This window comes from Hyaena hyaena, unplaced genomic scaffold, assembly GCF_003009895.1.
Source record: "Hyaena hyaena isolate Hyena2069 unplaced genomic scaffold, ASM300989v1 scaffold_6, whole genome shotgun sequence".
Taxonomy (NCBI): domain Eukaryota; kingdom Metazoa; phylum Chordata; class Mammalia; order Carnivora; family Hyaenidae; genus Hyaena; species Hyaena hyaena.
The window spans coordinates 4,879,423-4,903,247 of record NW_024080638.1 but is presented as its reverse complement, the minus strand read 5'-3'; the positions used below and the strand labels follow the sequence as shown (position 1 = coordinate 4,903,247).

At 38.6% G+C, this 23,825-nt stretch overlaps 1 protein-coding gene across 1 annotated transcript in view; it reads left to right on the top strand.

Annotated features, from left to right (window-relative positions):
- The window catches only part of SVEP1 (sushi, von Willebrand factor type A, EGF and pentraxin domain containing 1), a 191,645-nt gene that overhangs the window by 155,592 nt on the left and 12,228 nt on the right, over positions 1–23,825 (top strand). The window contains 5 exon segments of the mRNA XM_039239447.1: positions 1,804–2,029; positions 4,563–4,718; positions 15,199–15,262; positions 18,169–18,342; positions 20,236–20,412. Coding sequence (XP_039095378.1) covers positions 1,804–2,029; positions 4,563–4,718; positions 15,199–15,262; positions 18,169–18,342; positions 20,236–20,412 — 797 coding nt within the window.

The following is a 23,825-nucleotide window of genomic DNA, read 5'->3' as shown; positions in this document are numbered from 1 at the left end:
ATTTCTTTATGATACCACTTTATGGTTCTATCCCATACATGCAAATATCAGACAAATAATGCAAAAGCTGAAGAATTGGGGTCAAAAAGCATATACCTTCGTTGCTCAATATAAATAGGGAGATATCTTAAGGAGCCTTCCAACCTTTGCTATTTGAACCAACTAAGCATTTAATGCACAAATAGTGATTTTTGCTGTGAAGTTCCCTATCTACAATGCATTCTTAAAAAGAAATGAGAGAATATGGAATAAATCTATAAATTAAATTTTTTATTGGAACGAATGTCATCAATATATTGAGCCTCTAGATCAATTTAGATTTGACTCCTGTCTCTGAAGGAACTATGGATTACCTTTCACATACTGGCTTCTTAGATGTTAATAATTCAGTAGCTGTTACACATGTCTGCTGTGGGTATTTTAGCCCTACCTTCCTTTCTCCTAACTGCAGTAAGGAGTACACCCACGGGAGGATCATCGATGATAAAAAAGCCAGAGAGTAATCGATCATGCACCGAGAAGAAAAACAAAAATTATCCCTTGCTTTTGAAATACTTGTTTTCAGTTTTCTCTTCAGATGTTGATGTGTGAGATATCTCAAGAAATCCCACCTGTTTCTCAAGCCCCCCACCCCCACCCCCGTTTGCTCTTCCTTACCCTGTGTTGATGATGTTTCAGATATAGGAGTAAACAGATGACAAGTTTGCAAAACCCATGACACCTATCCAGCCTGGTGATTTGTGAAATTTAAAAAAAATATATCCACCTAGTCAATGTTAGTTAATTAAATAGTCCGACTGAAACGGCAGTGTAGTATGCTAGTGAACGCGTGGACTCTAGAACTGGACTCCATTGGCAGAAATCTCAGCTCTGTCACTTCCTAGGGTGTCTCTGGTGACAGTCATGTCATCTGCCAAATAAGAATAAAGATGGTAATCATAGCTACCCATAGGGTTGATGTGAAAATTAAATGAATTAATATTTGTAGAACCCTTAGAACAGTGACTGGAATTTAATAAGTGTCACGTAAACATTTGCTGAATAAATAAATGCAAATTTTAAAAATCATAGAGTATTTTAGGGGCGCCTGGGTGGCTTAGTCGGTTGAGCGTCCGACTTTCGCTTGGGTCATGATCTCGCGGTTCGTGGGTTCGAGCCCCGCGTCGGGCTCTGTGCTGACTGCCAGCTTGGAGCCTGGAGCCTGTTTCAGTCTGTGACTCCCTCTCTCTCTGACCCTCCCCTTCTCACGCTGTCCCTCTCTCTCTCTCTCCTAGAAATAAATAAAACATAAAAAAAAATTAAAAAAAAAATCATAGAGTATTTTAGAGCCAACTTGATTTGAGCTCGAGCACTAGTACTATTGTTACGTAACAGTGTCTACCACTCAGAAGACATGCCCTATATCAAGGACTTAGAACAGTGCTTGGCACAACTAGATACCCAATACATATTAGTTATGTCATATTCTTATTAGTATCTGAGTCTATTTCGGACTTTGTCTGGAATTTTTTGAACTGTTAGCTATTTTCAGAATAAAAGTGAATTCAATGTTGATATTATCCACAAGAAAGTTAAATAATGTCAACAAGCTGTAAAGCAACGTTAGGCTCAGCTGATCCTTAATGTGGACAGCTGAGGACTGACCTGGTTGTCGCTGTCATGTTGGTTTTCTGGCGTGGCAGTGCCTGACATTTGAATCAGTTTTAATATGTCACATAAAGTGTACATCGCCTTGAATCCAAGAATAAGTCACCAACTGTACTGCACTCTCTTTAAGGCCGTCATTTTGCTTTCCCGTTCCAGGTGTCTGGAAGGGTATGTGATGGATACGGCTATAGACACATTCACCTGCCAGAAAGATGGTCACTGGTTTCCTGAGAGAATCTCCTGCAGTCCTAAAACATGTCCTCTGCCGGCAAATATAACCCGTCTCCTTGTTCAGGGGGACGATTTCAGTGTGAATAAGCAAGTTTCTGTGTCATGCGCAGAAGGGTATGTCTATGAGGGAGCGAACACGGCAACATGTCAGGTAAGAGTCGCTGTCGCAGAACGGGTATGTGTGACTCATTTATATATATTAACTGTGTGCGTGTCCACACTAGCAGTATCCTGCTGCCCTGAAAAAAAAAAAATGTCCCAAGTGTCCAATTGTGTCAAGAATTTGAGATTTTTTGGTAGAAATCTAAAGCATCTTTCTTTTCAATATTCCCATTTTTAAACTAAGAAAATGCCAAGAGTAGATTAAAAAGTGCCAAAGTTAGATAAAAAGTTAAAGTATCTGTCACAAAATATTCATGAAAAATTAACCACCGGTCAGGCGGTCTGTACATACATCCTGTAAAGAGTGTCTTAGTGTGGGAAGTGAGCCCTGATTGAGACCAAACGCCTCCGGTTTGAGTAGAAAAAAACAAAAGCCACAGAAACAATACTTTAGAGTCAAATCCTACCTCTGCTACCTACAAATTGTATGACTTTAAGAAAGTTACCTAGAATGTCTGAGCTTCAGGTTCCTTATTTGAAAAAAAAAAAAATGTGTATAATAGTGCACGTCTTGTATGATTGGAACGAAAAAGTAGAGAATTAATGGGGGAAAGGGCCTCAAGCAGCACCGTACATAGCAGATGTTCCTAGCACATCCCCTTCTCCTAGCTTCCATAAGATGAGCCAGAGAAAGAAAAATAAAATGATTTATTGCTATAGATTTCTGTCGCTGGAGTGGGGGCCGGGAGGAGTGGAAGGGGGGAGCAGGCCGCGTGGTACAGAAATGAGTTTTACCTTAAACATTCCTTTGAGCTCCATCTCAAACAGTTATAGGCTCTGTGACCTTATATTCTCCAGCTTGTTTTCTTTATTTGTAAATCCGTAATTAGAAGGATCAAATTATTGGATGTTAATAAAGCATCTAGTACACACCTGACATTTAGTAAGGACTCGAGAACTATTTCATTCTCCCAGTTTTCCATTTACAAGTCACGCATGCTCAATGATCGGTTGCTGCCAAACCTAACAACAGGCGCATCACAGGAAGCAGGTCAGGTGACGGGCAGAGATACCACGCTCTCAAAATTGGTGTCATCTCCAGATCATCCCTTTTAGATTTACAGCTGAAGCAGTGTAAGGGGAAGCTTCGTCAGAGACCTTGAACTGTTTGAAATAAGCTAATGGGAAATTCGCCCCACTGTGCTTAAGGGAATTAATTCGGTGTTCTCCCAGAGCTTCCCCGGGTTGGGTGTGTAAACGACTGAGTGACCTTCCATGTGCCGTGTGGGCCCCCGACATCCTCGTGACTATGCTCTTTTTTTCTGAATCAGTAATTTATTTTTGATAACCCTCATCACTTTCTCCACACAAAGTACAACCCCTAACCCTCACACAACTGAGTTTTGGGTTGAATTTTGGTCTGAAAGGTAAAATAGACCCTTTCTAACTGTTAAGATGCACAAATTGTGTAAACACTAAGTTCAGTGCCTGGAAGTATTTTATTTTGATATAGCAAAAACGATTCTGTCCTTCATAGAACAAATAGATGGATGAGAAGATCAATATGAATTTTGAAACATGAGTACAGGAGGTCCAGCCCTTCCTGAAATGACGACATATTACAGAATTACAAAGGTCCTATCAGTGTGGTATTGGTGTAGATTCAGCAGAAAGGAAAATGAAGGGAATGGAGGAAATTCGATGTTCATCCTAATAAAGGAGTCACCATGAGTCCATGGAGAAAGGAATCATTAGTAAACAAATTATTCTGATATAATGAAGTAACCATGGCGGGGGCGGGGGGTGGGCGTTAACATATGCTAAAACAGATTTCAGATATATCAAAACAGTACTATGTAGTTTCTAAAAGTTAATGGTAATACCCAGAAAAATTTACGCAAAAAAGATCTTTATTGAAGCATTATTCACAATATTGAAAAATTAGATACAACTAACACTTCCAGCATTAGGGAATGGTTAATTATGAGGCAGACATATGTATAAAATTAATTCTGCCTCATATATAGAGATAAAGGATTTAGCCTGAAGCCCTATTATTGACTGTTAATAAGTGCATGCAGTATTTTCTAAAGGAAAACAGAAAAATATTAGCAACAAACAACAGTCTTTAAAGGAAACATCTGTGTATGCCTCACTTCATCTAAATACAAGGCTGAAAAATGTTAACTCTGACCATGGCAGTGGGAAATAAAGTAAAATGTAAGGATGCATTGGTATCAGGATATAAGGATGTCCTGGGCAATCGACCATCCAGTCCTCATGCATCAGAATAAAAACACATTTCTTGGTGTTATTGATTTTTTAATGGTTTCTTTTAGGAATAAAATTCTTGTTTTAGGTGCTTGAGAAATGTCTAAAATAAGTCAGCGATAACTAATAAGGGCATCTAATAATGTGTGTTTTTTAAGGCCACAGATAATATGTATCAGAAGTAGAATCAAATTCTAGGTTCTTTGGATCATCATTTTAGGGGTTATTCTGCTATGCCAATATTTGCAAACCTTTTCATTTGTATGTATTAAGTCCTAAATGTAACTTCTAATCTGTCATTTGTGATGTAGCTTGATGGCACCTGGGAGCCTCCATTTTCTGATGAATCCTGCAGTCCGGTTTCTTGTGGGAAACCTGAAAGTCCAGAACACGGGTTCGTGGTTGGCAGTAAATACACTTTTGAAAGCACAGTTATTTATCAGTGTGAACCTGGCTATGAATTAGAGGTAAGTGAACAAATCGTTTAACTAGAATCAATTGTTTTTCCAGTACCCTGGGAACATTTTTAGTACAGTACCAATTTGTTTCACTGGTTTTGGTCCTAAAAGATTTTTTATAGTTTGATACCTTATATCCGAATACTTTCCAAGAAATATTTGAAGTGACTTATAATTGGGGGCACCTGGGTGGCTCCAACTAAGCGTCCGACTTCGGCTCAGGTCTGATCTCCCAGTCTGTGGGTTCAAGCCCGGCATCGGGCTCTCTGTGCTGACAGCTCAGAGCCTGGAATCTGCTTTGGATTGTATTTCCCTCTCTCTCTGCCTCTCCCCTGCTTGCTCTCTTTCTCTCTTTCTCTCTCAAAAATAAATAAACATTTAAGAAAACTTTGGGATGCCTGGGTGGCTCAGTCGGTTAAGCGGCTGACTTCAGCTCAGGTCATGATCTCATGGTCTGTGAGTTTGGAGCCCACATCAGGCTCTTGCTGGCTGCTCAGAGCCTAGAGCCTGCTTCCAATTCTGTGTTTCCCTCTCTCTGTGCCCCTCCCCTGCTTGCTCTCTGTCTCTCTCTGTCTCTGTCTCTGTCTCTCAAAAGTAATAAACATTAAAAAAACTTTTTATTTAAACTTTGAGATGGGGCATCTGGGTGGCTCAGTTGATTAAGTGTCTACCTCCAGCTCATGTCATGACCTTGCGGTCCATGAGTTCGAGCCCCACGTCTGGCCCTGTGCTGACAGTCCAGAGCCTGGAGCCTGCTTCGGATTCTGTGTCTCCCTCTCTCTCTGCCCCTCCTCCACTCATGCTCTGTGTCTGTGTCTCAAAAATGAATAAACATTAAAAAAATGTTTTTAATTTTTTAGTGACCTGTAATTTTAAAAAACAAAGTAAGTCTCAAATTACAAAAGAATCAGAGCCATGAAAAGGAAGAGGAAGCTAGTATACCAGCCACAAGACTTTTATTGTGTTAATTAAGTTGGCTATGTAAACTTGTGTTTTGACACCTTGTTAATCCTACTGTGTAACAGGGCAGTCCATGTGTTGCGGGGTGGGGGTGGGGGGTTATCCACAGGGACTGAGGTATGCAAACTAAGATTTCCTCAAGCAATGGGTTTTAAATGCCTTGGAGGGTTCTTGGTAGAGATGCTAATTGCCACAGGGCAGGTGTGGCCTAAAAATCCTCAGAGCACTTCTAACCGCAAGTTACTTCTCCAGCCCACTCCTGGTTTGTAGTCTTAAAACCTCATCAGCAGCGTTTCCATCCTCCTATTTACCTTGGTGGGAAAGCTGCAGGGCTTTTTCAAGTTTTTATTTTAATCACCCAGTGATCATCATGACAAGTGCACGCCTAATCCTCATCACCTATTTCACCTGCCTCCTGGTACCCTTCAGTTTGTTCACTATTGTTAAGAGTCTAGTTAGGGTGCCTGGGTGGCTCAGTCGGTTAAGTGCCCGACTTCAGCTCAGGTCATGATCTCATGGTTCATGGGTTCGAGCCCTGCGTCGGGCTCTGTGCTGACAGCTCAGAGCCTGGTGCCTGTTTCGGATTCTGTGTGTGTCTCTCTCTCTCTGACCCTCCCCTGTTCACGCTCGCTCTCTCTCAGAAATAAATAAAACATTAAAAAAATTTTTTAAAGAAAAGAGTCCAGTTTATCTGGTTTTAGTATCACGGTGATGCTGGCCTCATAGAATGAATTTGGAAAATTTCCTTCCTCTTCTATTTTTCGGAATATTTTGAGAAGAATGGGCATTATCTCTTCTTTAAATGTTTGCTGCAGTTCACTTGTGAAGCCATCTGGTCCTGGACTTTGCTGATTATCGGTCTGTTCAAATTTTCTGTGTCTTCCTGTTTCTATGTCTTCCAGGTAGTTTATATGGTTTTAGGAATTTTTCCACTTCTTCCAGGTTGTCCAGTTTTTTGGCATATAGTTTTTCATAATATTCTCTTATAAATGTTTGCATTTCTGTGGTATTGGTTGTTATTTCTCCTCTCTCATTTGTGATTTTATGTATCTGAGTCCTTTTTCTTTTCTTTTTGATAAGTGTCGCTAGGTCGTTATTAATTTCACTGAGGTTTTTTTTTTTTTCACAGAACCATCTCCTGGTTTCATTTATCTATTCTATTTTTTAAATTTTCTATATCATTTATTTCTGCTCTCATCTTTATTATTTACTTCCTTCTGCTGATTTTAGGTTTTGCTTGTTGTTCTTTTTCTAGCTCCTTTAGGTATAAGGTTAGTTTCTTTATGTGAGATTTTCTTGATCCTTGAGGTGGCTTGTACTGCTCTAAACTTCCCTCTTAGTGCCCCTTTGATGCATCCAAAGGTTTTGAACTGATGTGTTTTCATTTTCATTTGTTTCCCTGTATTTTTTATTTCTTCTATTTTTTTCCTGGTTGACCCCTTCATTGTTTAAAACATTTTATTTAACCTCCACATATTTGTGATTTTTCCAGATTTTTTTTCTTGTGGTTGATTTCTATTTTTATGGTGTTATGATCAGAGAAGATGCATGGTATTACTTTTATCTTTTTGAATTTGTTGAGACTTGTTTTGTGACCTAATATGTGATCTGGAGAATGTTACATGTGTGCTTGAAAAGAATGCCTAATTTTCTGTTTTAGGATTGAATGTTCTGAATATACGAGTTAAATCCATTTGTTTCAGTCTGTCATTCAAAGCCATTGTTTCCTTGTTGATTTTCTGTTTAGATGATCTGTCCATTGATTTAAGTGGAGTGTTGAAGTCCCCTACTTTTATTATATTACTGTCAATTAGCTCCTTTGTGTTTGTAATTAACTATTTTATGTGTTTGGGTACTTTATGTTGGAGACATAAATATTTACAATTGTTATATCTTCTTGTTAGATTGTCCCCTTTATTATTGTATAGTGTCTTTCTTCGTCTCTCGTTACAGTTTTTGTTTTAGTCTATTTTGTCTTATGTAAGTATTGTTACTCTGGCTTACTTTTGACATCCACGTACATGATAGATGTTTCTCCATCCCCTCACTTTCAGTCTATAGGTGTCTTTAGGTCTAAAATGAGTCTCTTGTAGACAACATATAGATGGATCTTTTTTTTTTATCCATTCTGTCACCCTATGTCTTTCGATTGGAGCATTTGTTCCATTTCCATTCAAAATAATTATGGACATATATATTTATTGCCATTTACCTACTTGTTTTGTGGTTGTCTCTGATCCTTTCTTATCTTTCTCTCATGTTTTACTGATTTTCTTTAGTAAGACATTTAACTTTTCTTTTTTCTTTGCATATTTATTAGTGGTTGATTTGAGGTTATCATTAGGTTTTTATATAACATCTTCTGCATGTAGCAGTCTATATTAAATTGATGATGTTTTACCTTAGAACCCATTATTTACTCCTCCCCACATTTTAGATATATTATGTCATATTTTAGATCTTTTTTATTTTGTAAGTTCCTTGACTGACTTTTTACAGAAATATCCATTTTTATTGTTTTGTGTTTCCTGCCTTCATACTTGTCATTTTTGGTCTTTCCTTTCCACCCAAAGCGTCCCCATTAGTATTTCTTGCAGGGCTGGTTTAGTGGTCATAAACTCCATTAATTTTTGTTTTTCAGGGAAATTCTTTATTTCTGGTTCTATTCTGAATGATAGCCTTGCTGGATAGAGTATTCTTGGCTGTAGACTTTTTTCTCATTCTGCACTTTGAATAGATCATGCCACTCCTTTCTACCTTGGAAAGTTTCTGCTGAAAATCCACTGATAGCCTTATGGGATTTCCTTTGTATGTAACTGTCTTCTTTTGTCTCGTTGTTTTTAATATTTTTCTTTATCACTATATTTTGCCATTTTAGTTACAATATGTCTTAGTATGCATCTGCTCTTGTTGATTTTGTTGGGGGTTCTCTGTGCCTCCTCAATCTGGATATCTGTTTCTGTCCCCAGATTAGGAAAGTCCTCAGTTATTATTTCTTCAAATAAATTATTTACCTCCTTTTCTTTCTCTTCATCTTCTGACACTCCAATAATACATGGAACCAGAGTTCCATAAGTCCATTCGCATTCTTCATAATTCTTTTTTTCTTTTACAGCCTGATTCCTTTTCATTACTCTGTTCTGTGTCATTTATTCATTTCTTTGCTTCTTCCAGCCCACTGTTCATTCCATTAGTCATGCTGCTCATTTTGGTCTTTGAGCCCTTTATCTCTGCTATGTTATTCCTTATCTCTGTTAATGTCACTGATGTCCTCTACTCTTTCCTCAAGTCCAGTGAGTATCCTTATGATCATTACTAAACACTCCATCAGGCACGTTAATTATATCTGTCTTGCTTAGATCTTTGGCTGTGGCCTTATCCTTTCTTTCATTTGGGACAAACTCCTCTGTCTTCTCATTTCGTCTAACTCTCTGTGCCTGTTTCTGTGTGTTAGGAAAGTCAGCTACATCCCTTTGTCTTGAAGGTAATGGCTTTAGGAAGAAGAGGTCTCTAGTACCCTGCACTGTAGTGCCCCTTTTTCCCCAGAGCCTGGTGCTTCTGAGATTAACTCCAGTGTGTGCCACGTGCACTCTGATTTTGTGTCCTGGCTTCTTTAGCTTTCAGGCCAGTGATCTGCAGAGGTTCTCTTTGCCTATTGTGAGCAGTTTGTCCCTGACCTGAATGTGGCACATTTAACTAGGTGTATTCTGGTCTGTTTGTGAAATGAGGTCTGTCACCACCACCACTAGAAGTAAAGTGTTTCCCCTCTGAGGGAGGGGGCCTGCTTCACTGGGCCTGAGGCAGGCATGACTGGGAAGGAGGGTTCTTCTGGAGTGTGGGATGGCAGGGTTTGGTATAAGCAAGTTAGGTAGTGAGTGTCAGCACTGTGCTGGTTCCTGCAGGTAGCTCTGGGGTTATGCTGGGGGCGGGGATGGCACCTACTGGTTCCTTTGTTCCCAGATTGGTCTGTCTGTGAACACTACCTCTCTAGGACATGCTCCAAGATGAGCAATTAACCTCCTCACTATATGCCTCAGGCATCCTTCGGATCACTGTGTCCACACTTTATATCCGAGAATGTTTGCCTGCCTTCTTTCTAAGAGAAGTCCCAATGTCCTCTGAGCTCTTCCAGAGAGAAGCAGACCGATCTTCAAAACTCCAGGCTTTAAGACCTGCTGGTTGCCAGAATTTAAGAAATTCAGACCCTCTTGATTTCCAGGCCAGTTGCTATGGGAACTTGTTTTCCCCATGCACTCCCCTCTATGCTAGTCTGTCTCTCACCCTTCTCTGTGATTATAGCTTTCTTCCCACTGCAATGGCCACAGTCTGTTTCTCTCTCAAATGGCATTCTGCACTTCCTACCTTCTTCGATGTGACCTCTTCTCTACCTTAAGTGGTGGAGGCTGTTCTGCCAGTGTTCAAGTTGATTTGGGGGTATTTAGTATGATTTGATAGTTATTCAGTTGTATTTATGGAATGAGGCAAGTCTAGAGTCCTCCTCCATCGCTATCCTCCCCTCCTATCTGGAGTCAATTTTGCTGAAGATTGATCACATCATCAAACTTGAAATTTAAGAAGCTTGTTTATATTTCATGATATCATCATCTGGTTTTTCAGGAAACTTCTTTCCTGTTTTTATTGTTGTAATGGTATTTAAATATGGGTTTTATAGAATTATTCATTGCCAGTGATTTGTTAAATGTGTATAGTATGTTCTGTTATTTTTTGAGCATGCAATCGGAATTATCGTAACATAGGTCCATGAAAACTGGAACTAGACGTATATGGATCTTATTTCATTTTCGTAGAAGATTTTAAAAAAGAAGAAAAGGAGGATAATATAAATTGATTGCAATTGGAGAGTTTTTCTGTTTTTGAAATTTATTTCTTCATGTGAGAGCACTTATCTTGCAATTTGTTAAAAAGTGGTATAAAATTTAAACTTAATAATTGGAATTTAATACTTAACAACATGATGGGTCATTAAATTTGAAGAAGTGGATCATTTACCTTAAAATTTTTTGAAAATATCCTAGTGTTAACTATAAAATTGAGAGAAGTGCTATAGCAATAGTTCTCGTTCTAAGCTACATGTTAGAATCATCTTAGAAACTTTTTTAAGAAAAAATTGTAATCTGTATTTATTTCGAGAGAGAGAGCATGCACACAAGTGGGGGAGGGAGTGAGAGAGAGGGAGAGAGAGAATCCCAAGCAGGCTCCACGTTGTCAGCACAGAGCCTAATGCAGGGCTCAAACTCATGAAGCGTGAGATCATGGCCTGAGCTGAAATCAAGAGTCAGATGCCTAAATGACTAAGCCACCCAGGCACCCCTTATCCTAGAAACTTTTTAAAAATATTAATGTCCACTTACTTGCAGAAATAACCAATGTCAGGTCTGGTACGTGAAATGTAAAAGATTAGCTAAGAAAAGCTTGTCATGTGAGATAGTAGGGAACTTATCAAAACCTTCATGTTAAAAAGCCTTGAAGGCCAACTGGATGAGGCTCCCATGGGTCAACATTGAGACCATTTGAGCTTCAATAAGGTAATAAGTTTAATGGACTGAAACACATCAAATATGTCATGAATAACAGTAGACTCATAAAGACACTACAAGAAAATTAGCCGATAACTAGTATTAGAGGATGCTCACAAATTCACTGTTTTGGAAACAAACAATAAAAGGAGAATTATCTTTTCCATACTAATTGGATGATTAGAAAGTCAGTAGTAGATGAGGGAAGTTTCCCTTTATAGAAGTGCTTCAGTCAATACATGATAGAATTTAAATCTCAGAGTTTGCAGTTCTTAGGAGCTAATGGATATAGGTCATCATCATGGCTACTGGTGTTAGAAAAAATAGAAGCAACAAGATGTTGTGTGCCTCTGGAAGGAAAAACACACCATATGAAAAGTCTTCCCCCCCAGAAAAATTGAACTTGAATCTTATCAAATCTCTAAATCCGACAACCATTACCAAAGACAGAAGGGCATGCTAAGTGACACCACAATGGGGCAATCGGCAAAACTGTGTGTGTATAAATAGCTATAAAACAAATGACCCAGTTTTCCAGTTTATAAAACAAATACATTGGCAAGGTGAGGGGGAATAAATAGAAGGAACCTATAGCTTTAAAGGGATACAGAAACCACATAGACTTATTTTGATTCAAGTGAACTGATTCAAGTGAACTATAAAACAATCAATTGTAAAATGTATGCAACAATTGGAAATTTGACTGCTAACAGGATTATACTAATATTAAGGAATTGTTATTTTCACGCTGTGACAATGTCATTGGTTATTGTGGTTATGGTTTTAAGAGCCCTCATCTCTTTAAGAGATCCATATGGAAATAATTACTGTTAAATGATTTGATGTCTGGGATTTGCTGCCCCAAAAAATGTGAGTTCTTAGGAAGGGGATGGGACTTAGAGAAAATAAGGTTAGCTTTGAATTAATTGTGTAAGGTGGGTGATGGCTATCTGGGAGTTTGTTACTCTTCTTTTTACTGTTATAATTTTCATGTGTTTGAGTGTTTCCATAAGACAAGATTTTCAAAAGATACAAATACCTATTGTCACCCCCTGGCTAATTAATTCAGTACCTCTGTCAGTTGGGTCTCGGGCAGCAGCATCTTTTTTAAAGTTTTCCAGGTGGTTCCAATGTATAGGCAGGACCAGGACAGAGAACCTCTCTGAGACATCACTCCATGTTTCTCAGAGTGTGGTCTGTGAACCACTTGCTTGTGAATCATCTGAAAAGTTCTAAAAAGGAGTGTACATTCCTAGGCCACGACCCTCTAAAAATAGGACCTAGGGGTTTGCATTTTTAGCAAGCACTCCAGATGGCAAGGGTCAGTGGCTGGGAAGGAAAGTGGTTAAGAATAGCAACATGGTCCCAGCAGACCTCTGTTACAAGCTCTGTCTCTCACTTGATGAGAAATATTAGGGAACCAGTCAAACCTCTCTGCAGTTCTGTTTCATCTCTGTTTTGTCTGCACTCGAAATTTGATTGCCACCTTTGCAAAGTTATTGCAAGGGTTGGAGATAAAGTGGCAAACACTGCCTATTATGTATTGTTGGAGTTCAGTATGGGGTAGGTACTGCCATCACTCCTACTACTTGTATCGTTACCCAAATCAGGCAAAGCAGTTTGGACAAAGAATGTAAATCATGTTAAATTCTTCTGCTTTGTAAGTTAAGTTACCATTTATATGTACAGTAAGCAACCTTTTTAAGCCATCTAAGTCTCAGAAATGTAACTATACATGCAGTCTTCTTGAAATAAAATTACTACAGGAAATTGAGGAATAAGTCAAAATAAAGAACTCAAAAATGGGATAGTCATTTTATAAAATTACCACTAGTGAGCAATAAAGTTGAGATGATTCTAAAACAAATGTAAGTATCTAAGCTATGGTTGATGGTGCAAATATAATATGTGAAAAATAGTAACTAGATGCTAATCAGGATCTAAAACTGCAGCTTCATTCATCAAAAACAAGAAATGTAAAGGGACAAAGAGAGAAAAAAGACAAAAGGAAAAGTATGATAAAATTTGCAATTTAACTGTGGAAGGAACCCAAAGGCAGTATTTGATTTTTTTTTTACATCGATAATTACAGAAAATAGATTTATTTGAGTTTCTATTGGAATTAAAAATTGGCATAGGCAAAACAGAGTATTTATTATTCAAATCATCAGATGAAAGAGAACAAGGAAAAAATAGTGGGGGAAATGCTCAACTATTAACTGAAATTAACTGCTTGCTTATAGTCTACTCTGGAAGTACCTAAATTTATAGGGAACTGACTTTAATGGCTTGTCATATATACTTCCTCAAAATTAATAAAAACTCACAAACTAAATTACCACATTCTCCAGTGCATACATAAGTATATAAGTGTAGAAAAAGCATAGCAAATGTTAACAGTGTTTATCTCTGGATGAAGAATCCTGAAAAACTCTATTTTTCATTTGTATTTTCCAGCCTTTCTATAATCGGCACACATAACTTTTTCCAATAAGAAAAAAAATAATGACTTTATATTAAAAGAAACATTTTCTTAATTGATTCAGTTATTTTCTTGGAAAGTCAGGATAGTAACCTTCCACCAAAGTCAATGGAATCTTTATAGGTAAAGATTTATCAATAGTTAAACCGACAGCTCAAAGAAAATATCTTTGATAGAAGAATAAAGATGAAAGACATCAGTCAGATCAAACCAAAATAGAGGCAATAGCCCTTTTTCAGACTTCTTGCTAATGTAGAACACAGCCTCAAGACAATATGATATCCAAAGGGCTCTGAGCAATGAAGAAACAGGTGACAAAATCCATGTGCATATATTGACTTAGAATCAAGCCCCCAACACTTTACTTAGAACCTAATCTTTTTAAACCTATATTACAAAAGTTTATTTATCTTAATTTTTCCGTAGTAGCTAAGGAATTTAAAGCATGGAGAAGGGTTATCCATTAGGAACACTGATGATTACAGTAAAAGATAAACAACAAAGAGGGAAGAAACAAAGACTCATAAAAATTATATACAGAAGTCAAAGAATAGTAATCCTAGTCTATATATATGTATAACAACCGTAGAGGGCCAACAGCCTATATAGCAATGAAGAGCTATGGGATATTAAAAATATGCAAAAATATATTCAGAATAATAACTATAAATATTTTTCAAGTAAATTATCTTCATTTTACTTTATTTAAGAAGACAGGGAAATACATTTTAGAAAGATTTTTACCCCAAATAAAATTTTGAATGCTTGGACCCTTAGTAGGATAAATTTTTCTTTTTTTTTCTTTTTCTTTTATAGTTTATTTATTTTGAGAGAGACAGAGTGCAAGTGGGGGAGGGGCAGAGAGAGGGAGACACAGAATCTGAAGCAGTCTCCAGGCTCTGAGCTGTCAGCCCAGAGCCTGACTTGGGGCTCAAACCCACAAACTGTGAGATCATGACCTGAGCCGAAGTCGACACTTACTCTTCTGAGCCACCCAGGTGCCCCCAGTAAATATATCTTTAATGGTTAAGTTACATTGCCAAAAATTCAATCCTCATACCAATAAGATATCTTGTTTTATGTTCAAAACTAAAAGGTGTAAAAATGCCAATTCACATTCTTGGCCATACCTCATAGGTATTTAAAAACAAATTCAATTCAAAATGTTTTTAACATTTACTAAATTCAGTATACCTCTTTGACATTTCAAACATGTTTTTGATCATCCTTTGCTATTGATTATAATCAGCTGTCATGTAAATAGAAAGTAAAACAATATCTGTACTTTAATTACACTGCTCAGCCAGGGTATGAAGTTTGAAGAAATTTGAGGAAAGCATTTTTGAAAGTCTAAACCTAGCCCTTAAAAACTATATTTATTTAATCAATTTATTTAGCATTCCAGTGCTGGGAGATTCATGTTCATGGCTAAGATTACTTTGTGTTCCCTTATAATCTTTCCATTATTGAGTATAATCTTGTCAATGACCCTTTTCTCATCGATTCACAGGGGAACCAGGAACGTGTTTGTCAAGAGAACAGAATGTGGAGTGGAGAGGTAGCAACGTGCAAGAGTAAGTCAAATGACACTGAGCAGTCCCAAAAAATGATACAGAGTGCACATGATAACAACTTGGCCACATTTTCTTTATAAATCAGTTTTTTAATAAAAAAATTTTTAAATCATCTCCATAAACCATATGAGAATCTTTCATCAGCTTCTTCCTCAAGGGCGCCAAGCCAATAAAAGGGTCAAAAATAATAGTAGAGATTAATGATTAAATTGCGATAGAGCACAAGATTACTGACTTGGGAATGGCCAACATTTTGTTTTGAAATCAGTTAACTATTGAATTTAGTTGCATTGTTTTTGTGGGCTTTTTCCCCAAATAATTATAAATTAGAAGACTTAGCACTGTTGCTTTTTGGTGATGGTACTAGCCAAATACTGACAGTTTTTTAAAGTGATGTTGTCATCACATCTGTCACATTTTTTTGGTGGAAGTTTGCATTAACTCACTTTACAAGAACATGCAAGTTCATTTAGCAAGATGTGAGTTAATTCATATGAATTTATTCCCAACACACGACCCATATGATTCCTCTGATGGAGACAGTGTACAGTTGACTTCCTAAACAAGCTGGGTTTGAACCATGTGTGTCCACTTATATGTGGGTTTTTTTTCCAGTAAACACAGTCTGGTACTGTGAATGTATTTTCTCATTCTTAAGACTTTCTTCATAACATTTTCTTTTCTCTAGCTTACTCTATTGTGAGAATACAGCATATCATACATATAACATTCAAAATATTTGCTAATCTACTGTTTATGTTATCGGTAAGGCTTCCAGTCAACAGTAGACTATTGGTTAGTGTCAAGTTTTGGGAAAGTCAAAAGTTATATATGGATTTTGACTGCATGGGGTGTTGGCGCTCCTAACTCCCACATTGTTCAAGTGTCAACTGTAATTTAGATACAAGTAGTTACAAGCCTATCAAAGTGGCAGGCTTTAAACTTTTTGTCTTAATAGTCCTGAGGAGTCATCAAATGTTCAAACTAGAATTGGCCTCTTAGATTCTCGTTAAGCAGCTTCTTAGATGATCCAGCTGGACTAGATTAAGTCCAAGGTCAGCTAGATTTATTTATCTCACTAAATAAGTAAATGGAGACTAGGAGAAATGAGCAATCTGCCCAGTATCATAAATTAAGTTATTGGCAAAGCTGGCACTAGGATTCAAGGCTGCTTCCACCATATCTTCTAGGGTAGAGTGATGATTTGATTTTATATACATAGGAATCTTAAATTCTTAATATTGTAAGGTTGAAACTCAAGGGAAAACATATGACTATTTTTAGTTCTCAAAAACATGTATGAATTATACATAAAAATATTTTTTAAGTTTGCTTATTTATTTTGAGAGAGAGAGAGTGCATGTGTTGCCAGGCCAAGGGGAGAGTCGGGGCAGAGGATCTGAAGCGGGTTCTGAACTGACAGCCGAGAGCCTGATGCAGGGCTTGAACTCATGAACCGTGAGATCATGACTTGAGTGAAATCAGACTTTTAACTGACTGAGCACCAGCTGCCCCATAAAAATATTTTTTAAAGACATTAAGTAATATCTCAAGTCATAGAAAGGCATCATTGAGCATTTCTGGTAATAGGATTTTTTTTTAAATCTTAGCTGTTCGTGATTAAAAAAGATGTGTGAATGTATTTGCAGGGAAGGGAGAGAGGAAAGAAAAGGAAACATGTAGGTCTGGCATAAGAACCTGGTGTTAGTGAGAGGATTGTTTTAGTTTTGCAGAGGGTGTAAATCAAACAGCAATGACAATGGCGTGTATAGTTGGTCTCTCTGAAACACAAGATAGTATGAATCCTATTATTACCTGTGGGTGTTTTTTCTTCCTAAATTATTAAATACCTGATACAAGTTCTTTGCAGAAAATTAAAAAACACAAAGAGGCAAAAAGAAAATAATAGTTTTAATTCCACTCCTCATGGATAAAAAGTTATTGATATTTTTATATATTTTATTATACACTTTTTTTCTGAGGCATATAAAAAATACACATATTTCGGGGGCAGGGGAAGTGTTCATACTAAGCAACCTGATTTGAAAGATTCTTATATAATTTACTAAATTATTAAATATATTGATACCTGTATTATCAGTTTTCAGGGAAGTCTGTTCACATCAGCACAATTCTCAAAACATGGCCCACAGACCAGCAGCATCGATAGCACCTGAATCTTGTTAGAAATGCAAGTTCTCAGGCCCTAACCCAACCTTGTTGAATGAAAATTTGCATTTTAACAAAATTCCCAGATGATTCCTTTGTGCATTAGTTGAAAGCACTGCCTTATTCCCATGGCTTTTAGCCTTCGGCCCTTTGGGATACCCTAAGGGAGCTTTGAAAACTCCCTTGCCCAGATAAATCAGATAAGAATCTCTGGGGGTGGAACCCCACGTCAATATGTTTTTAAAGCTCAATCCCAAGGTACAGCCAAGTTAAGATTCATGGTCCCAGTATATGGAATACTCACCAGGCTGGAAGAAGCCCAGAGAAGTCATTTAGCGTCTAATCCACTGGCTCTCAACCCTGAGTGACTATTAGAAATCATTTGGAGAGTTTTTAATACCAGAAGTTAGGCCACCACACAGAAATTCTGAATCATTTGGTCTGAAATAAGCCTTGCTCACTTATACCCCCAGCACTACTAACAACAAATGGTAGCAATAGATATAAAGACAGCTAGAGTCAATAGGCAAATAACCAATCTTTAATCGCCTGCATGGAATAACCCAAAACTTAGACATGCTGAGGTTTTTCCTCCTTCAAAGCATATCCTTGTACTTCACACATGAGTAGGCTGTAGTATTTTATGTGATGCACTGAGTGTCTTGAGCAATTGTAGCAGAAAAAGGAAAGAGGGATGGAAGAAGCATTTAATACGAGGCTTTTATTTTTCTTTCTAGAGGCCAGGTGTGAAGCTCCGCTTGAGTTTCTGAACGGGAAAGTCAAAGCCGAAAACGCTCCTGCTGGCCCCAGGGTGGTCTATTCCTGTAACAGGGGGTACAGCCTTGAAGGGGCACCTGAGGCGTACTGCACTGAAAACAACACTTGGAGCCACCCAGTTCCTCTCTGCAAACGTGTGTGTTGACTCTAGGAGAGGTTTTAGTCACATTCAGTTTCATGATTCATTTCCCCAGTGTCTGAAACATAGAGGAAAATCCACTGAGTGAGACTGGCCCAGAGAAAGCAATCAGGGTATATCCAAACCAAATACTTTGGGATATTTTTTAAAACCTACTTATATTATCTGGAATATCCTGTCTGAGAAGCAGCTTTCACCAGATTCCTTGGATGATTAACAGGGAGTCCAAGGCACTAATGTAAAAATGTAGCTTAATGAAAAATTTTTGACACAAGTGTATAATGAAGAAGAAAAGAATATATTAATGTATAATGTATATATTATATATATAGCATTAGAATGAAAACAATATTCACATATAAGATCTAAACTGAAGAGGTTCTGGTTATTGTTTCAAGTATTATAATGCAGTAACTGAGCAAGATTTAGCTGATGGCTACCTCATCTCAGAGACTTCTCTTGTGCCCACTGAAAATCAGGAGAACCCAAACTGCTGAAATATATGTTGATATGTGTGTCACACACTTGCACTAAGAAGTCCTTGTGTTGTCATCATTTGCTGTTTTTCCTTCAGACCTATAAAATGAATCCTTTCTTAGGAATAACCCTTGCAAACTCTACAATTTAAGTTACAATATCCTCTTCACTGTAGTGTAAGTCTAAAGTTATACTCAGCTCACTTAGGAATGTCTGCAGATTCTCTGGGTCATCTTTCTGTCGGATATTCAGTAAAAGAGAGTAAAGTGACAATGAGAAGCATTTACTCTACATTTTTAATATATTTTCTTCAAAAACCAAGGGAATGTTTAATGTGTGTGAATATATACACATATACATACATATATATAGATATACATATATACATATATGAAAAAAACAAGGGAATGTTGATGTACTCCCAGATTTCTAGCACACCTTTTGTTTCCCCAGTATTGAGCCATCATTTCAAATAACTATTTAATTTGTCATCTTGGAATTTTAAGACAAAGTGTGAGTGGTTGAATACCTTGGAGTTTTCAGATCTTACCTGATCTTATCCTTAAAATAATGTCATGTGGATACAAAACAAATATTTTTTTCTTTTGTTTTATTTTTTAACACAATTTTTTTTTTAATTTATTTATTTTGAGAGAGGGAGAGCTGCCAGCAGGGGAGGGGCAGAGAGAGAGCGAGAGACAATCCCAAGCAGACTCCACACTGCCACCACAGAACCCCACCTGGGGCTCGAACTCACAAACTGTGAGATCATGACATGAGCTAACCAAGCCACCCAGGTACCCTCCTTTTTTTTTTTTTTAATTCTTTATTTATTTCTGAGAGAGACAGAGAGAGAGAGAGAGAGAGAGACAGTGTGAGCAGAAGAGGGTCAGAGAGAGAGGGAGACACAGAATCTGAAACGGGCTCCAGGCTCTGAGCTGGCTGTCAGCACAGACCCTGACGCGGGGCTTGAAGCCACGAACCGTGAGATCACGACCTGAGCCGAAGTCAGATGCTTAACCGACTGAGCCACCCAGGTGCTCCCTCCTTTTTTTTTTTTTAATTTTTTTTTTTTATTTTACAAAGCGGGGGCAGAGAGAGACAGAGAAACAGAATCTTAAGCAGATTCTCCCTGCTGAGCATGGAGCTCAACGCAGGGCTCAGTCTCACAACCCTGAGATCATGACCGAAGCCAAAATGTAGAGTCAGGTGCTTAACAAACGGAGCCACCCACCTGCGTCCAAACTGAGGAGGGCTTGTTTCTTAGTTTTAATGTTTAAAGTTCTATATTTTTAAGCCTCATTATCATAACTGTGAACCCAGCTCCTACACAGCTCACCACACTCTGCCTTTAAAGAAAGAAATTAATAAAAGGAGAATATCAGTAAGCATTGTTTTTTCTGTTTAACAGCAAATCCATGCCCTGTTCCTTTTGTGATTCCTGAGAATGCTCTGCTTTCTGAAAAGGAGTTTTATGTTGATCAGAACGTGTCCATCAAGTGTAGGGAAGGCTTCCTGCTGCGGGGCCAGGGCGTCATTACCTGTAACCCCGACGAGGCGTGGACACTGACAAGTGCCAGATGCGAAAGTAAGTAAATGGAGGTAGAGTCTGTTTCATCTCATGAGTGCACAATGTTTTCTCATCCGTGTGAGATTATTTGCAATCAAGTAACTTAAATGTAGACATTTAGATCTCTGTCTTATCATGGTTATCAGCTGCTGTGTTGACAATTTTTAAAACTAAAAAAAAAAAAAAAAAAAAGATCTTTGCATTCCAAACTTAAAAAGGAAGAAAAAGAAAAACTTTCCAGGAGTAGGCTAAAACCTACCTGACCAGAATTCACTGAGCAGAGTTTCAAAATATGCTCTTCTAGGAATGAGCAAGATATTAAATCCAAAATACATATTTTTTCTGGGGTGCCTGGCTGCCTCAGTTGGCAGAGCACGCAGCTTTTGATCTCAGGGTCCTTTAATTTCATGCCCCATGCTGAGCGTAGAGATCACTTTAAAAAAATAAAAGAAGGCACGCCTGGGTGGCTCAGTCCATTAAGTATGGACCCTTGATCTCAGGTCAGATCTTGATTTCAGCTCAGGTCTTCATCTCAGGATTGTGAGTTCAGGCCTCAAGTTGGGCTCCATACTGGACATGAAGCCTATCTTAAAATAAAATTAGATAGATAGATAGATGGTAGATAGATAGATCATAGATAGATAGATAGATAGATAGATAGATAGATAGATAAAAATACATATTTTTCCCATAATCTGAGAGTCCCCAGACTATCGGCCATGGATCCTTTGCAGTAGAAAAATGATTCGACAGTGGTCTCAAACCTAGAGGGCTTGTTTAAAACAGATTTCTGGGCCCCACCTAGAATGTCTGATTCCGTAGTCTGGGGTGAGGCCGAAGTATTTGCCTTTCCAGTTCCCAGGTGTTGCTGCTGGTCCTGGAATCAAGCAATTTGGGACCCCCCCAGCCAGCGCCAGGTGACACATCACACTCAATCTGGTGGCATCTCTTGTTGCCTTGTCACGACTCTTGACATCTCTTCACATAAACTTCCTGCACTTAAAACATCTCCCCCACCCAGTGATCTGCCCACCGGCTGCCTTGTAATCCAGGCTGCTCCCAATAAGAGCTCCCTTGTAAGTGTGCTTTGAAGAGTAAATGAACTGGTGTATTTTAGCAGTGTCTCCTGCTAGGAAGATGCACACCAGTGGCCCAAGTACCTGGGGTTTCAACTAGCAGCCACCACAGCATTAGAATTGTGGTGTGGGGGCGCCTGGGTGGCTCAGTCGGTTAAGTGTCCGACTTTGGCTCAGGTCATGATCTCATAGTTCCTGGGCTCCATGCCCGCGTCGGGCTCTGTGCTGACAGCTCGGAGCCTGGAGCCTGCTTCCGATTCTGTGTCTCCTTCTCTCTCTGCCCCTCCCCTGCTGACACTCTGTCTCTCTCTCACAAATAAATATTTTTTTTAAGATTTTTTTTAAAAGAATTTTGATTTTACTCCAGGGAATATATACTATACTTTTAGTCTTATAAAATCTACTCCGAGTGAAATAGGAAGCGCTACATATGGCTGACCACCAGCCTGAACTAAAGCAAGCCAAGTGGTCTGATTGTGCACGCATAGCCTCACATGGGTCTTGGCTCCCTGAGACATACCGCTCCGGGCACTGGAAGAAAAAGCGAAGAGAGACATGCACTCCGGTGCATACTTAATTTTTCCTCTATATTCTTGAGAGGATCCGGGGTTGCCTTGGAGAGAAGGAGACAGTTTCTACCATTGTTTGTTATTCTCAATCCCTCTTTTACATTTTCTATTGAACAAAAAGCCTCTGGCTTAGAAGAAAATATCTCCCCTGAGAGACATGAGCAACAATTTACCTCATTTTTTTCACCTCATCCTGATATCTATCCTTACAAATCAGCGATTCAAATTTCGTGTGTATAAGAATCACCATGCGTAGTGAGATGCACACTCATAAGCCAGAAACTCCCCAAATTTGCACTTTTTAAAAAAATTTTTTTAATGTTTATTTTTGAGAGAGACAAACAAAGCACGATTGGGGGAGAGGCAGAGAGAGAGAGAGAGACACATAATCCCAAGCAGGCTCCAGGCTCTGAGCTGTTAGCACAGAGCCTGACATGGGGCTCAAAACTCACGAAACCACGAGATCATGACCTGAGCTGAAGTCGGAAGCTTAACTGACTAAGCCACCTACGCACCCCCCAAAATTTGCATTTGTTTAAAATTTTTTTAATGTTTTATTTATTTTTGAGAAAGAGATACTGTGAGCAGGGGAGGGTCAGAGAGAGGGAGACACAGAGTCTGAAACAGGCTGCAGGCTCTGAGCTAGCTGTCAGCATAGAGCCCGATGCGGGGCTCGAACCCATGAACCATGAGATCATGACCTGAGCCGAAGTCGGGCACTTAACTGACTGAGCCACCCAGGCGCCCCTTAATGAGAACCTAAGGTGATTCCCATACAGGTGGTCTGAAATCCACACTTTGATCACGTCAGTAAAACAGCCTTCAGCTTGCCATGATCTTTCTACATGCTGCTCCCCCAGCCTGGAAGCTTTATAGCCTCCACTCAAGCTTTGTAGCCTAGTTCGATGCCACTCCCACTGTGATTTGTACCTTGACAGTCCTAAGCTTACTTAGTTACTTTCACCTTGATTTTCCCATAGTACAGTATCCAAGCCTCTTTTATTAAATTGTCCATCTTTATCCTATTACTCTGTGTAAGGTACAGCATTTTCTTCGGTGATTTCTTTCCAGTTTCTAATACACAGTAGGCATTAATACATATTTGATATCTGACTTGTTTAATATTTGTAAACACCTTAGAAAGAAAAGAAAATTCAGAGAAATCATACACATTGGTCATTCCCTCTGACAAGTTCTTAATGGTATTATGTCCACAAAGTGACCTTGTAGAAGCCAGTTCAGGGAGAGTCATCCAAAAGTTAGACTTCTACAAACTGGATACTGACTGGAGCACCAACTCTAACTCAGACCTTGTCTTGTGAGCCTCCCCAGAACAACTCTAGTTATCTCAAGGCTTCTCAAAGCAAAATTAGTTACAAGATTTTTTATTTAGATTGACATACAGCACAGGGGTACCTGGGTGGCTCAGTTGACTGAACGTCTGACTCTCGATTTTGGCTCAGGTCATGATCCCAGAGTCATGAGATCAAGCCCTGCGTCAGGCTGCTCACTGAATGTGGGACTTGCTTGGGATTCTCTCTCTGTCTCTCTCTCTCCCTCTCTGACCCCTCCCCTGCTTGCACGCTCGCTCTCTCCCTGAATTAAAATAATAAAAATAAAAAATAAATATGCAGTGCACATCACTTTTAAAAGAGAAGATTATCATTCAGTTTCACATGTTTCTTAAGTGAAGAGTCACTGCTTTACAGTCTTGAAAAGAAGGAAACTGATGTGAAAGCTTGACTGTCATAAACCTCATCACAGTGCGTACATTGAGTCTCTAGAG